The 13,523-nt window shown below is 45.1% G+C and overlaps 2 protein-coding genes across 7 annotated transcripts; one reads left to right on the top strand and one right to left on the bottom strand.

The window, feature by feature from the left end:
* The first annotated feature begins 428 nt into the window (after nucleotides 1-428).
* On the top strand, nucleotides 429-10,682 carry LOC106742021 (protoporphyrinogen oxidase). Of its 5 annotated transcripts, XM_014614599.1 has the most exons (7): nucleotides 429-728; nucleotides 2,724-3,010; nucleotides 4,896-5,189; nucleotides 5,852-5,998; nucleotides 6,227-8,467; nucleotides 8,623-8,680; nucleotides 8,787-8,930. In XM_014614599.1, exons 1-5 carry the CDS (start codon nucleotides 446-448, stop codon nucleotides 6,485-6,487), a joined length of 1,272 nt encoding a protein of 423 aa, XP_014470085.1. In that variant the 5' UTR covers nucleotides 429-445; the 3' UTR covers nucleotides 6,488-8,467; nucleotides 8,623-8,680; nucleotides 8,787-8,930. The 5 variants fall into 5 exon arrangements, with proteins under 5 accessions (XP_014470085.1, XP_014470082.1, XP_014470083.1 ...); XM_014614597.1 differs by lacking the exons at nucleotides 429-728; nucleotides 2,724-3,010; nucleotides 4,896-5,189; nucleotides 5,852-5,998; nucleotides 6,227-8,467 and adding exons at nucleotides 10,145-10,461; nucleotides 10,541-10,682 and having other exon boundaries at nucleotides 8,474-8,680; nucleotides 8,787-10,038; XM_014614596.1 differs by lacking the exons at nucleotides 429-728; nucleotides 2,724-3,010; nucleotides 4,896-5,189; nucleotides 5,852-5,998 and having other exon boundaries at nucleotides 8,098-8,467; nucleotides 8,787-10,682.
* Nucleotides 10,347-13,090, bottom strand: LOC106742022 (transcription initiation factor TFIID subunit 13). 2 transcript variants are annotated; one of them, XM_014614602.1, is made up of 4 exons: nucleotides 12,594-13,085; nucleotides 12,169-12,406; nucleotides 11,606-11,707; nucleotides 10,347-10,429 (listed from the first exon to the last, which is right to left on the bottom strand). In XM_014614602.1, exons 1-4 carry the CDS (start codon nucleotides 12,618-12,620, stop codon nucleotides 10,425-10,427), a joined length of 372 nt encoding a protein of 123 aa, XP_014470088.1. In that variant the 5' UTR covers nucleotides 12,621-13,085; the 3' UTR covers nucleotides 10,347-10,424. The 2 variants fall into 2 exon arrangements, with proteins under 2 accessions (XP_014470088.1, XP_014470087.1); XM_014614601.1 differs by lacking the exon at nucleotides 10,347-10,429 and adding an exon at nucleotides 10,772-11,185 and having other exon boundaries at nucleotides 12,594-13,090.
* Between the last annotated feature and the right edge of the window lie 433 nt (nucleotides 13,091-13,523).

The following is a 13,523-nucleotide window of genomic DNA, read 5'->3' as shown; positions in this document are numbered from 1 at the left end:
TTCCTTCTCGAACCAAAGAAAAAACAACGTACACTCCGTGCTTGTGCAATATTATTATTATCGCCGAGGACGCTCTCGTTTCGATGAAGGCGACAACGTGAGAGCCGCGCCGCGATATCGAGTTAATTGAACGGAAGGTGAAAAATGCACCGGCGTGAGGCCGTGCTCGAGGTTGCGACAACGAGCGAAAAATCCTGGGAAATTAGCAAACCGAGCGGAGGAGAACGCGATCGCAGCCGCGACTGAGGTGCGTTACTACGTGTCCACCTTGAAGCGAAGTAAATAAGCTAGCTAGTGAGCGAGAGCGAGCGAGCAAACGAGGAGAGATTACCAGCGGAAAATTGTCTTCGCCGAGCGAAGATAATCAACGGTGCATAATCGCGCGGGTCCGCAATATTCTTCCCGTAAAGCAGCCAGCAATGCGCTGATCGTCCCGCTCGGCAACATGGAGGACGCGGTGATCGCGCTCGACTCCACGGTGAGGAGCCAGCACTCGAGCCACTCCAAGGAGTCGAAGGACTCGGAATTGAAGCCGGAGAGCTGCCTCGAGTCGAAGCACTCCAAGGATGTGCTCATCCCGGAGAAACAGCAGCGTCAGCAGCCGCATCATCATCATCAGCCGCGGCAACGCGTCCCGGACGACCGGCAGGATCACCGTCTGCCGGCCTCCGAGGCCAAGGACGACTCGAATCTGCTGATGTTCACGTCCTGCGGACAATTGCTGCTCGGTGAGTCGCATATGTGATTGTTTACGAACGAGGTAGTTTACACGCCGATGTCGCGCGCAGTGTGTATCGGATTCGGTATCGGTTTTCGTCGGGGTCAAACGACGCGCGGTAATTGAGACCCCCGTGGTAAATGGGACATTGTCGGCGAGCGCGGGAGAGACCGAGGATCATAAGTGGGCTGTTCACTAGGCGATTTGAAGCGGATAGCCCACTTTACGAGCCCCGGCTGCGGGCTGCGCCGATAGCGCACCGGCAGTTATCGCGTATTTAACGATTGAGTGCTCTCGTCGCGACTCTTAATCATTGATACCCCTACGCTTATTCATTGGATTATTATTATTTCTTGTATAATTATTTCTCTCTGCGGATCTAGATTTGTCGATGGTAAATTAATTAACAGTAAAGTCGACATTTAAATGAGAGAAGGAGAGGGAGAGAGAGCAAAAAATCGAATGCCTGTGTAGAATAAAAATCTAAATAATTTATCACTAATGAATTAAAAACACTAAATAAAGTTATAACAGTGATTCGTTGCTCATTTCTCTTAATTATTTCTCCCTATTGATTATTATTTCTTAATCAATTATTTCTCCCTACCGATCAATGATAAGTTAATGAATATTAGAATCCAATTAAATCCAATTAAATTCTCCAAGTGAAAGAGCAAGAAGTCTAGCAGGACAAAAATTTAAGTAAATTACCGCTGATAAATTAAAAAAAATGGAATAAAATTATAACAGTAATTTCGCACATATGATTAGAATTATAGTTTTAACTTTGATGCTTCTATCGGAATTATCGCATGATTGTATCGATTGAAGATCGTTACGTCGCCTAATTTACTCAACACTTTCTGTTACTCTACTTAATTTTACTATTTTCTAATACATAGACTAGAATATATTAGAATATATTAGAATATAATTCGTCCATCGTATTCCAGGCGTTTCTAACGAAGCGCAATTTGTCTCGAAAGCGGACCTCTCGCTGTTAATTAAGAAAGAGAGAGACAAGGAGATACACATACACACACACATATATATATATATATATTTATATATATATATGTGTGTAGAAGGAGAGGGAGAAAGAGAGAGAGGGGGAAAAATTAATTAAGAGAATTCCCGCAACGGAATTAACGGTGATTAAGCGGCGATACGTTTTAGGCGGCGGGGCACGCTCTCGTGCGTGCGTTTCAGCGAGAAATCACAAGCGCCGAATGCACATAAATCAGAAACCGACGTAAGAGTGAAAACATTTCACTTAGAAAGTCGTACACATGCAACTCATTTTGCGCGTGACCGTAAAGCACCGTGTTTTTGCGTCACTGCAATTTATTCCGCCGCGATTTGAGATCTCACGAAAGATCGTACGGTCATTGTCTCGGACGATCTTCGTTGATGCTTTCACACCTGGCGTCGCCCGATAAGTACCGGAGAAGTGCATCGGAAGAAGGCGCACGGTGAATCGCGCGCGCGCGCGCATCGAAGAATGCGCATGGAAGTTGCTCGTTACAATTAAGAGAATCCTCGCGGCCAAAGAAGCGAAAACAAGGAATTCACAATTCGCTTCAAGCACGAATATCTTCGGACTCGACGGCCGTAATCCCGTTCTTATTTCGCGTTTTACATGTACACTGCTGAGAAAAAAGTGCCACGTTCAAGTAAATATCGGAGTAATTACGTTTGTTTTCTATTCCTGAACTGGCTGCTCTATTTCGAGAAAGTTGCGTTCCGATTTTCACTGCAGCTACTGAAAATCTACAGTATTCGTAACATGGACTGTAGGTTTTCAGCAATGAACATCAGGACGCAGCCCTCCTGAACTGGCTGCGCCAGTTCAGGAATAGAAAACATACTTATTATTTTATTCGGATCAAGTAAATATTATTTGACGTAGTACTTTTTCCTTTCGGTGTGCTACATTCAATATTTACGTAACCTCCGTTCGCAATGTAATACTTTTTTTCAACGTACATATATTTCGTTCTTTCAGGTGTCGTCCTGGTGGTTTTCGGCGTCCTGGTGCTCGTGCACGGCGCCTCCTTGGGCGGCTCCGGCGCAGGACTCTGGGCGGGTGCGGGCGCTCTGGTCGCCGGCGCGCTCGGAGTGGTCGCGACGTTGGCGACGTCCTCCACCAAGACGAATTCCGCCTTTTCGTCCGCTCACCTCGCGTCCAGTCTGATCGCCCTCGCCCTCTCGAACATGGCCGCGATCACGGCCTTGACGGCGGTGGTCAGGGACTCGCAGAGGACGCCGGAAGTCTCGCTCCTCAGCCTTTCGGTACGTTCTCGGCTTATTTTCGTCGCAAGGTCAATGATTATTTCAAGGACCTTGGGTCCCCAATCACAAAAAGACATTCGAGAGCCAACGCAGATTCTTGTACGTCGATCCGGTCGCGATACCGGATTCATTTTTACCACGAAGTGATCTGAAATGTTCGCGTGACGTTGAAAGCAAGTCGGCAAAGAATACAACTCCAAGCCGGAAGCGGAATCTACACGGAGAGAGAATATTATAGCTTGATCTCTCGCGCAAATTCTCTTCGATGTTACCATCATTTCCAGTCATGTAAGAGTAGACAAAGTCAACAGAGTTTATTTTGCTGAGGAACGTAGTTATATCTTCCCACGAAATTAAAAATATTATGTCACTTCAACAGCCGTAATTAAGCTCTTAACCTTGGAGTAGTCACGTAACTTGAGTTACAACACGAGTAATAGCGTGTTAAAAGATAATATGTAAACAAAATAAATATATTAATTTAACATATTTCTATACTTCCTAATATATTCCCCGCGTTAAAGCGAGATAAAAATTAAGGTAGACATTTTTGATACATACCAAATTTTTTCTCGTGTACAATTCAGTGCTTAGCCTTTAAAGGCTAAAGGATTACAACATCCATTGTGGATCCAGATCCTAAATAGCTCGTATGAAACGGAAGGATGATGAATTAAAGATGAATTATAGCGGAACGTCGATGTGTTCCTCGGTTATGAAACTCCACAGTAATTCTTACCGCACAACATTATCCCCGTTGATTAACGACGTCGAGGAATCGAGGGAGCACCGGAGATGGGAGATTTCAACGGAGTCGGTGCGCGGAGTTCGCGAAAATCCAGGACGAGTCCGGACGACGCGACGACTTCCTCCGTGGCGTGCGGACCAGCGGCGCGAATCCGATAAAGATCGAGAGTGCATCTTCCCATCTTCTAATTAACTCTGCGCGGATCTCTCGCGCGCGCGGACCGCTTGATCGCTAATTAACGCGAGAAGCCGCGAGTGACCCCGATTCGCCGTGTGTCGGCCGGTTTTGGCGCGGCTCACGCCCGATGGAACCGTTTGACCGTCAGAGAAAGTTCCCAATGCCAAGGCTAAAACGCGGTCAGGCCACTGCATGAAATTCCACGGATCATGAGCGCGGAACGTATAGGAAGTTACTTAGCGGCTAACGCGAGAACTGGCCACGACGCAGCTCTTGCGGCTCTCGCATTGGCCAGCTACCTGCCGCGGTACCGAAGCGTGCTTCCTCCCTATTCCTCGCGAAATTGCGGTCTGCCCTGTCTCGTCTCGCGTCGAGGAGACGATCGAGATAACGCGTTCACCGCGACTCACGCTCGAGGAAGGAATTAGCCACAGGAGCCAAAAGAGGGACAGCCAATGTCGTTACTACCGCAGCTAAATTGACTACCTATTCGAGCCAAGGAGAGCGACGAATTACAACGAGCGATATAATTGTATCTTACAGCGAATGTGTTGATCTCTCTAATGGCCAATGGCGTAGTCACCGCAGTTAAATTTGTCACAATCGGCACGCATCGGCTGTCCTTACTTTAGCTGCAATAACCACACGGAGGAAATATTGTGGTGAGAAGTGCCGTAAAATGTTGTAATGCCGGGCCATGTCGGGATTAAAGCTGGAATTATGATGTATTTCATGTGTGCACACCAGTGAAGATTACAACACGCACGATAGTTTCAGTCATAATTCCGGCGTGGTCCAGCATTAGAAAACTTTGTGGTAACTGTTATTGCAACATTTTTGTTTCTCCGTGCTGGATTTTAGCTCCTTAGGTTGATCCTTTCGCAGAGCTCACTTCTTCGCGTTGAAAAATCTATGATGAATATCTCGAGACGACAGACTGACGTTGTCGCGCATTTCCAGGGCGAAGACGGTAACGTGGTGGAGGTGGACGGCGGCTTGGCGGGTCTGCTGGCGAGCATCGGTCTGCTGGTGGCCAGCGTGGCCGAGCTGCTGGTTTCCGGCTACAGCTGCCTGACCTTGACCCCGAAGCTCTGCGGCTGCCTGCGAGCCAATGCCGCGGACGAGGGGGCGAGCGAGGGCCACCTGAAGACTCGCAACATGGTCCACCAGTGGGTCATCGCGCAGAACCACGTGTCGAAGAGCCAGCCGATCTACGTGGTGCAGCCGGTGGTGCCGATGCATCCGATGATCCAGGTGAGCGCGCGACTCTCCTCTCCCACGACCTCCAACAGCCGCGACCTCTCGAGCGACGGGCAGGCTGGGCGGCCAGGGAGAGGGAGAGACAAGGGATAGGTCAGTGACACGCGCTAGAAAGTTCAAGCCGATCGCCCGATCGCCGAGGAGAAACTCGTGAGCGAGCGCACCTCCGGTATGGAGTCTCGGATGCCGGGAAAATCGCGCCCGAAGACGCGATTGCCGCCGATCGACGGAGGGAACAACGATAAAATACCGTTGTTCACAAATTCAACGCGAATACAATCGAAATCAATGCTTCTGGCTGCTTGTGCTTCTGAATGCACATGATATCGACACTTGATTAAATGACATCACATCATTTTTCGCCAACATTCTTTCCATATGGACATGTATGATCGTATATGTAACCACATATATGTGGGTAAAATTCACATACGATTTTATATAGCTATATATAATCATATATAATCATGTATAATCATTTTTTCCCGGGTAACATCTTTTCAGTAGACTGTAGCCTGTAATAATAACGCAGGGAACAAAATGTATAGATACGTAGACATGCCGGCGAGATCTTTTAACGTTATTTATCTCGGTATTATCGTCTGGTAATTGGGAGGATCGTGCGAAAGGGTAATACAAAGAATATACGATTACAGCCGCCGTACGGGATGCCGCCAGCACCGCCCGGCAAGTTCCCCGGTGGATTCGTGTCCGCTGGACCTCTCCCGATCTCCGCACCGGCCTACGGTCCCGTTCCCGTGTTGCCCCACATGCCGTATGCCGGACGACCGCCGTCTCAAATGGTGAGCCGTCGACAGTACATGAAATAATAAACGGGCGGCGTAACGCTTCAACGAAGCGGACATAATAGCATCCTGTTAAATTGCCGGACAAAATCGCCCGGCTCGATAATAAAGAACGCGAAGCACACTCTCGAAACTCGATCGAGCGCACTGAGAAGACACCGCGCGCGATTCCGTCAGGCGGGTCTGTGAGCGAACGGGAAACTAACCGGGTGTCTCGTCTCGCAGTTCCGGCCGAAACCGAACAAGCGCCACCAAGTCGCGGATCAGGTCGAGGAACTGGAGAGAAAACGGCAAGCGGAGGCCAAGAGCGAGTCCCCGAAGAGGATGTCGTCGATCGGCGAGGATCAGGTCGACCTGGCGCAGACCTACACGGGCTTGGACAAGAGGATCTCCGAGGAGTTCATTTCGATCGCGATGGACCCCGACAGGAAGTCGAAGGCTTCCAGCAATCACGGCAGCGAGATCGGGACTACGAAAACTTTCTGAAAACGAGTCCCGATCAATGAAGTTGCGGAGCTTCGTAGGGTGCAAGTGTGAAGGTATACTCGCGACTTGCAAAGTCGATTCCGCGTGGGCAGGGCTTGATTCGTGCGAATCGCGAACCTGCCGTCACTCTCGCACCGAGTCCTTCGATTTCGAGCGGTATCAGGACGATACTTATCGCGACTCGTCTCGTTAAAATCGCTCGATGAAGCATCCGAGGAAGAAAGCGCGGCTTCGGAGAGCGACGGTACGACCGAAGATCTTATTTCCGCGAACCGTTCCCTCCACATTTTCAAAATGCGAAGACACCACGCACGGAAATGAACTCTTCGATCACGTCGCTGATAAATTGGCCGGTCTATAAAGGAAATAAAGTGTAGCGTTTATCTATTGTCGCGGATCTCCCCGTCGCGAATGCGCGAAGAATGTTGACATTCGCGACGCAGGTGCGTGACAAAGTTTTACCCCGGTGTTAAATGTCATTGGGTGCACGGAGAAGGATCGCAATCGATGACTCATGCGCCAACGAAATGCCAAGGCGTGTGCTATTATTGTTGTCAGTGTGGTGGGACGGATAATCCTGTTATCTCATTATTAAGCGTCAACCGCGCCGAGCGCCTCCAATTCATTCTTTCCCTCTCTCTCTCTCTCTTTGTCGCGTAATTGAACAAAGTTGAGCAGCACTAAGACTCAATTAAGATCGCGTAATAACTTGCATAACGTAAAAAATAAGGGAACCGGCGAGCGTGAAGATTCTCACGATAATATATATAATTATAACGGAGTAACTGTACGTTTTTTTTTTCTTCAGAATACCGTCTTGTCTGTCGGACGAGACGAGGTCTGAAGTTACCTGACGACTACCTGAAGCGCGCGCTCAACCTTCTTCTTCCATCGCGCTCGAACCTTTCCACACGCATCAGGATGCGCTGTTATCATTCTTCGAAAATAATATTTGCGCGTGCGCTTCGTGAGGTGCACTCAGTCTCGGCGATGGTAGACGAAGGTTGAGCTGCACTATATTACTCTAATTCACTAAGTATAAATAGAGGTAATATTGTCAAATTATGTAATTACAGGATACGAATAATAATGTTCTAATCGCCGGTTCACGCTTCTTACTTCATTTTCGATAGGGTGATTAACGTTATTTACTTAAGCTGGTTATCACATTGTACAGTCACAGTTTTCCTTACACGCCTTCCCAAGTGTTAGTTTAAACATGATTTGTATATACTTATATACGTTTATAATTTATAATATATTTTGTTACGTAATATACTACGAAATAAAATTACAATACGAACGTTAAACCCAGGTTCAGGGAGTAACGCGTTACTTTTTTCAATGTGCAGTGAGTAACGGTAATGAGTCACTTTTTACAGGTAATTTTAACCATTTTGGTCGAATCCTTCAATGATACATTTTTAACGACAACTAAAACAATTAGTTTTTCAATTAAGTTTTTTCAATTTTTGGTCAACTTCTTAAGGCTTAGAGCTTAAAACATCTATCGTAGACCAGGACTTACAGTGCTGTAAGCATGAATCAGACCGCAGCCTAAATGTCGGTCCGCAATAGGTATTTTAAGCCTTAAAGCTTTAAAAAATTGACCAATCACAGTTAATTATTCTCTTCATATCCGATTGTGATTGGTCCAATTTCTTAAGGCTTAAAATACCAATTGTGGACCAACATTAAGACCACCATCTTAAGTTTATCTTCAGATATTTCGTAGCCAATGAAGTGAGCGCGACACAACATCTGAAGATAAACTTAAGACTGTCACATATAAGATCCGATGGCTGCGGTCTGATTAAACGCTTACAACGCTGAAAGCATCATTCTATCTTTCTTTGGCATTTAGTGAACAATAAATATAGAACGACGCTTGTGAATACCGGGCTTGGATGCATACAAAATGCTTTGAAAACTCACAGAGCAGATGCGAGAAAAGTGACGTAACGACCGGTCGATAACGCAGTATGTGCTTTCTGCTGTGGGCAATACATAACCTACAAATTGCTATTTCTTATATTTATACCCCGTGTATTTAATATTATTCTCCAATGAATGAGCGGCCAACGTAGGATTAAGCGCATAGCTGTCACCATATTTAACATTATCGTTCACATTAGGTGTCACTGTGAATCATCATCTGCTTGCGGATAATTGAGCTTGTACAGATTTCATGGTGTAAGTGTATATATTTATATTTCATTGGTGTAAGTGAGGAACTTGACTGTACCTGCATGTGTATGGAACACATCATAATGTAACAATAAAATTCGTATGCTTTTAGGAGAGGTAGAATAACGTATTCGGACGCTCAGGATATAAATCGTGTGATACATTACATACGTTTCAGTACTTTTAATACCGCATCAGGATCATATCGAGATCATTTTATATCATCGTAGTATTAAAACGCTGGTATAGAAATGACGGTAGTATTAGGAGGCGGTATATCAGGCCTGTCGGCGGCGTATTACGCCGCTAACGAAGCGAGACTAGCATCTGTTACTTTGCTCGAGGCGTCTGATCGCGTAGGCGGATGGATACGCAGTAGGAGATCGCCGAGCGGGGCGATCTTTGAGCAAGGGCCGAGGACGGTCAGACCTCACGGACCGGCCGGGATGAACACACTTGATATGATAGATGATCTCCAGCTGACCCACAAGTTGATTCGCATCAATGCAAGTCACCCCATAGCTCAGAACAGATTAATATACTCGGAGCAGGCGCTGCACATGTTGCCTATGTCCTTGAAGGGTCTCTTTAAGACGATTTCACTGTTGGACCGTCCCCTGGTGAACTGCCTGTGGACCGACCTGAAGGCACCGAAGGTGTCCAAGGAGGACGAGAGCATCTATAGCTTCGTGCAGAGAAGACTCGGCCGGGATATCGCAGATCGCCTCATCAGCCCGATCATCTGTGGCGTTTGCGCGGGTGACGCGCGTCAGATAAGCGTCAACTTCATGATGAAGTCACTGTTCGAGGCGGAACAGAAGCACGGGTCTATAGTAAAGGGCTTCCTGGCGAAGAAGTTGAAGAAAGTGTTCTCCAGGTCGAAGAGTAAGGAGACGAAGGAGGCTAGGGCTATAAATGATGCCACCATGGGACGAGTAGTTCAGCTGGAGAAGTTGGCGATCTGGAGTCTGGAAGGAGGACTCGAGCAACTGCCCTTGGCATTGGCCGACAACCTCGAGAAGCGTGGGGTGACGATGGAAACAGGCACGAAGTGTGAACGGCTGACGTTCAAGGCGGATCGCGTTGAGCTGTCGGCTAGTGGCGACGTACGGGAGTACTCGCGCGTCATCTCGAGCTTGCCCGCTAAGAGTCTGGCCGAACTGCTGCAGGAACAGCATCCGGAGCTGTCGGCGGAGCTCAGGGCGATACCGTCGGTGACGGTGGCGGTGGTCAATCTCGAGTACCCCGGGGATGTGCTGCCTCTGCAAGCGTTCGGCTTCCTGATACCCCCTGAGGAGAATCTACCTCTGCTGGGCGTGATCTTCGACTCCTGCATGGTCCCCAAGGAGTCCGCCACCTCCACGGTGTGTACGCTTTTCTTCCCTCGTTCTAGGCTTGATTTCGTACATGTGGCAATCCATAAAGCACGACATTCTTCTGTCTTTTTCATTTGTCATACGTACACAACAGGTGTTAACAATCATGATGGGCGGCGCGTGGTTCGAGAAACACTTCGGGCCGAATCCGACGGAGGAACGGCTGTTAAAGACGGCGGTCGACGGAGTGAAGGATATCTTATACATCACGGAGGAACCCGTAGCGCACCACGTAGCCGTCCTGAGGGACTGTATTCCGCAGCACGTGGTGGGTCACGTTCAACGTGTGAAACGTATCCACGATTACATTTCCACGCACAACATCCCCCTGGCACTGTGTGGCTCCTCATACGAAGGGGTGGGAATCAATGACGTCATTCTGTCAGCAAAACAGGCCGTTCGTGATGTCAAGTAGGTAGAAAATGTCGAAGCTCTTGAGGCTTATTCGAAATGATACTACCATTATATACAGTAGCTATTGTACGGACAGACAGTAAAAACTACATGCACAGTCCACATGCTGACTCGTGACACGACCATACCATGCAGAAAAATATTGTATAAGTATGCAAACGCGTGTAACAACGATGTACAACGGAATTGATGGAGCGAATAAATATTCTTCAGATGAGGATTACTGTGATTGCTTGTGTCTGTAGTTTAAACGGTGGTGATGGTAAATGAATCATTTCATTTGCGCGAACGACACACGAAAAGTAACGTACAAAAATTGAGCGACGAAACGGTGTTTTGTTATGCAGTTTTGTATTTGTATTACAGGTACACAGAGTATATAGTTCGCTGTAGGGCGAATACAAAAGATATTGTCTCATTAAAAGTATCGATATATAGAGAGATGTGTGAAGTATGATACAAAATTGCTCTATCAGCTAATCACAGAAATTTGTCGCTTCCTTTTCATCGTAACAAAGAGATCAGAGACTTAGTCTCAAGTTTCATGATCATCTTTATCAAACAATACATTTGAAAACAATAAACAATATATTTGAAAAAAAAATTATATATATATATGTGTATAATAATATATTATATTCACTTATTTACGTTTCTCTTTTGGAAGCAAATTCTCTTTTTTCTCTCTTTCTCTCGCTCTATGCTTCCTCTTTGCTAGAAACTAAGTGAAAAAACTCGCTTTAAAAGAAGCGCTGTAGCTTCACGGCGAACACAATAGTTCTTGTTTTGCAAGCAGCTGTACACGATTGTAAAGTGAAGCAACATTTGCGCAGCAAGTGCAGCAGCACAAACGTAGTCGAAAACAACTCTTTCATATCTAGTCAAGACACGTGCAGATCGATTGATTACAATAAGCATAATGCATAAAAATTACTCTTGCGAGCTGTTTCTAATACAAAAGGAATGTTTCGTAGTAATAATAAATAAAAGATAACCAAAAGACGGCAAACGCGCAGGAACTCAAGAGATTTCAAATCAGATAGATTATCATAGATAAATTAATATAAACTCAAGAACTCATTTTGCGTTCGGAATAACCATAACATAACAATGCAATTCTACGTCTATTCTTTGACAGTACCTGCATATTTAACCTCGTCGAAAGCTTTTCTTGCTTTCTTGAGTTCCTCGTTCATTGTCAACAGGTCTTTTACTCTGGCGTATTTTCTGGGATCCTTTCTTACTGAAAACACACACAAGTCGTAAGGTTACAAACTTGTTAACAGCTATAAATAATTTATATATATACATATATATGTATATATATTTTTCCCATAACACATTAAACATCTTATTACCTCAAAATGTCTACGACGTTTTTATATTCTCTGGGGTAAATGTATGTCATAGTGGTTCTTAACCTTTTCTTTGCCATAGACCTCTTTTAAATATCAATTATTATAGCAGGGACTAGCAAGACTTGATTCAAGATTTAAAACTCTAAAGTGTATCAAGTATTTAGTTAAAATTACTCATTAACTTGCATGTTCTCACCATGTGCAGAAGTATCAAATACTGAGTACATTTTTTACTATTAGCTATTTTCACAACTGATTTTTATTTTTGTTTGTTTTTAATATAGGCGGTAGGTTAGAAATCATTTGGATATCTATCTTAAAAATTTATAGATGTGCCTCATGTTACCTAAAAATACTATATCCTCAACCTGAACTCGCCCTGTACGTCCAATCTCCATAGCTCTGTGTGTCATCTCGGTTATGTATTCAATAACCAAATCTTCCAGCAAGTCAACGCTTTCTGTGTAAGGATTCTGGTCATCGCCAAAACCATACATCATGCAGCGTAATTCTTTGGAGAAGAGACGCTTCCTTCCACCGGGGAGAGTGCCACCAAGGGGAAGCTCCGCTTCTTCGTCTTCGAACTGGCAAAATATTTGATGAAAATCAATGAACAGAGCACAATGTTTGCTATGAAACGATGCTTAATCCATGATAATTACAAGATTCACATTTGACTAAATATTGTGAATACGTAATACATAACGTGAAAATACGACGCATCGTTATTATTTTTGTTCTGAATAAGACAAAAATGGTAACAAATCTAACCTGTTCAAAAGCTTCTTCAGTAGCCATCGTTTTAAAGGTTATGTTTAGGGTTCGCGAAAAGCCACACCATACGAGATTACCGCTACGAGTGTCGCATGTCGCCGAACACGTGAGTGGCCGATCGCCGTGCACTAAACACCGGCTCTCTCACGAACGTCCGTGCTGGTCTGTCTCGCGCGCGCTAAAAGTCTCACTCTTAAGTCGCCGCCGTGGTGTCGAACCGTGGTCGATTCGCTGACGAGTGCGACAGGCCATTGGTTTCTACATACAGGACGTGGTGGCCAATCAATGTGCCGTTTCTTCATGGAAATTAAATGTTTATTCTGAATTCTGCGTTCTGCGTGCAGGAGCCAATATATTTCTCGGACTTTTTTTTAGCGAAACACGTATAAAATCTTAAAGCTTAACGTAAAGTATCAGTCTTCTTTTGTTCTACTGGTTAAGTGGGAAAAACAAGCAGCTCTCGCAACGCCGATTTTCTCGCCCTCTGGTCCCAGTCCTAGGCATTAATAGCTGACCAATCTGTGAGCTCGAAGCGGCTATATTTTGTAGAAGACAGTAGCTGCTCGTAGCGGAGCATCGCAACTAAGAAAAATAAGGGGTTAATTAACAGGTTCAAAGTATTAAAAGAATATTCAACCAGAGATAAAATCAACTCGTGATTCAGCAGTTTTTCAACGATGTCGGCCAAACAAAATAATCGGTCGACTTCAATTAACGACAGTGTAAATTATTTGTCGTTAGTTGAAAATTTGACAAGCTATGACAAAACATAATTTCAGTAGATATTAATGTTTTTAAGTACAAATTTGAATTTTTTCAATGTAATATAATCTTGATTAAAATGAATATTCCATTGTAAATTAATATATCTATTTCTTTTTTTTACGTATCTTTTGTTCTTTATTGTTTGCCCCTTTAATTTGGTCA

Source organism: Dinoponera quadriceps, unplaced genomic scaffold (assembly GCF_001313825.1).
Source record: "Dinoponera quadriceps isolate SergipeBrazil2010 unplaced genomic scaffold, ASM131382v1 scaffold696, whole genome shotgun sequence".
NCBI lineage: Eukaryota > Metazoa > Arthropoda > Insecta > Hymenoptera > Formicidae > Dinoponera > Dinoponera quadriceps.
The sequence above is the reverse complement of the archived record's forward strand: the minus strand, read 5'-3'. Positions and strand labels throughout refer to the sequence as shown.

Bases quoted from the DNA above. Each gene is read 5' to 3' on its own strand.
- LOC106742021 (XM_014614596.1), top strand. From the start codon at position 8,926: ATGACGGTAGTATTAGGAGGCGGTATATCAGGCCTGTCGGCGGCGTAT.
- LOC106742022 (XM_014614601.1), bottom strand. From the start codon at position 12,620: ATGGCTACTGAAGAAGCTTTTGAACAG. The intron at 12,407-12,593 runs GTTAGATTTGTT...ATATTTTGCCAG, and splicing joins CTGAAGAAGCTTTTGAACAG to TTCGAAGACGAAGAAGCGGA. The intron at 11,708-12,168 runs GTAACATGAGGC...GTGTGTTTTCAG, and splicing joins TGAGGATATAGTATTTTTAG to TAAGAAAGGATCCCAGAAAA.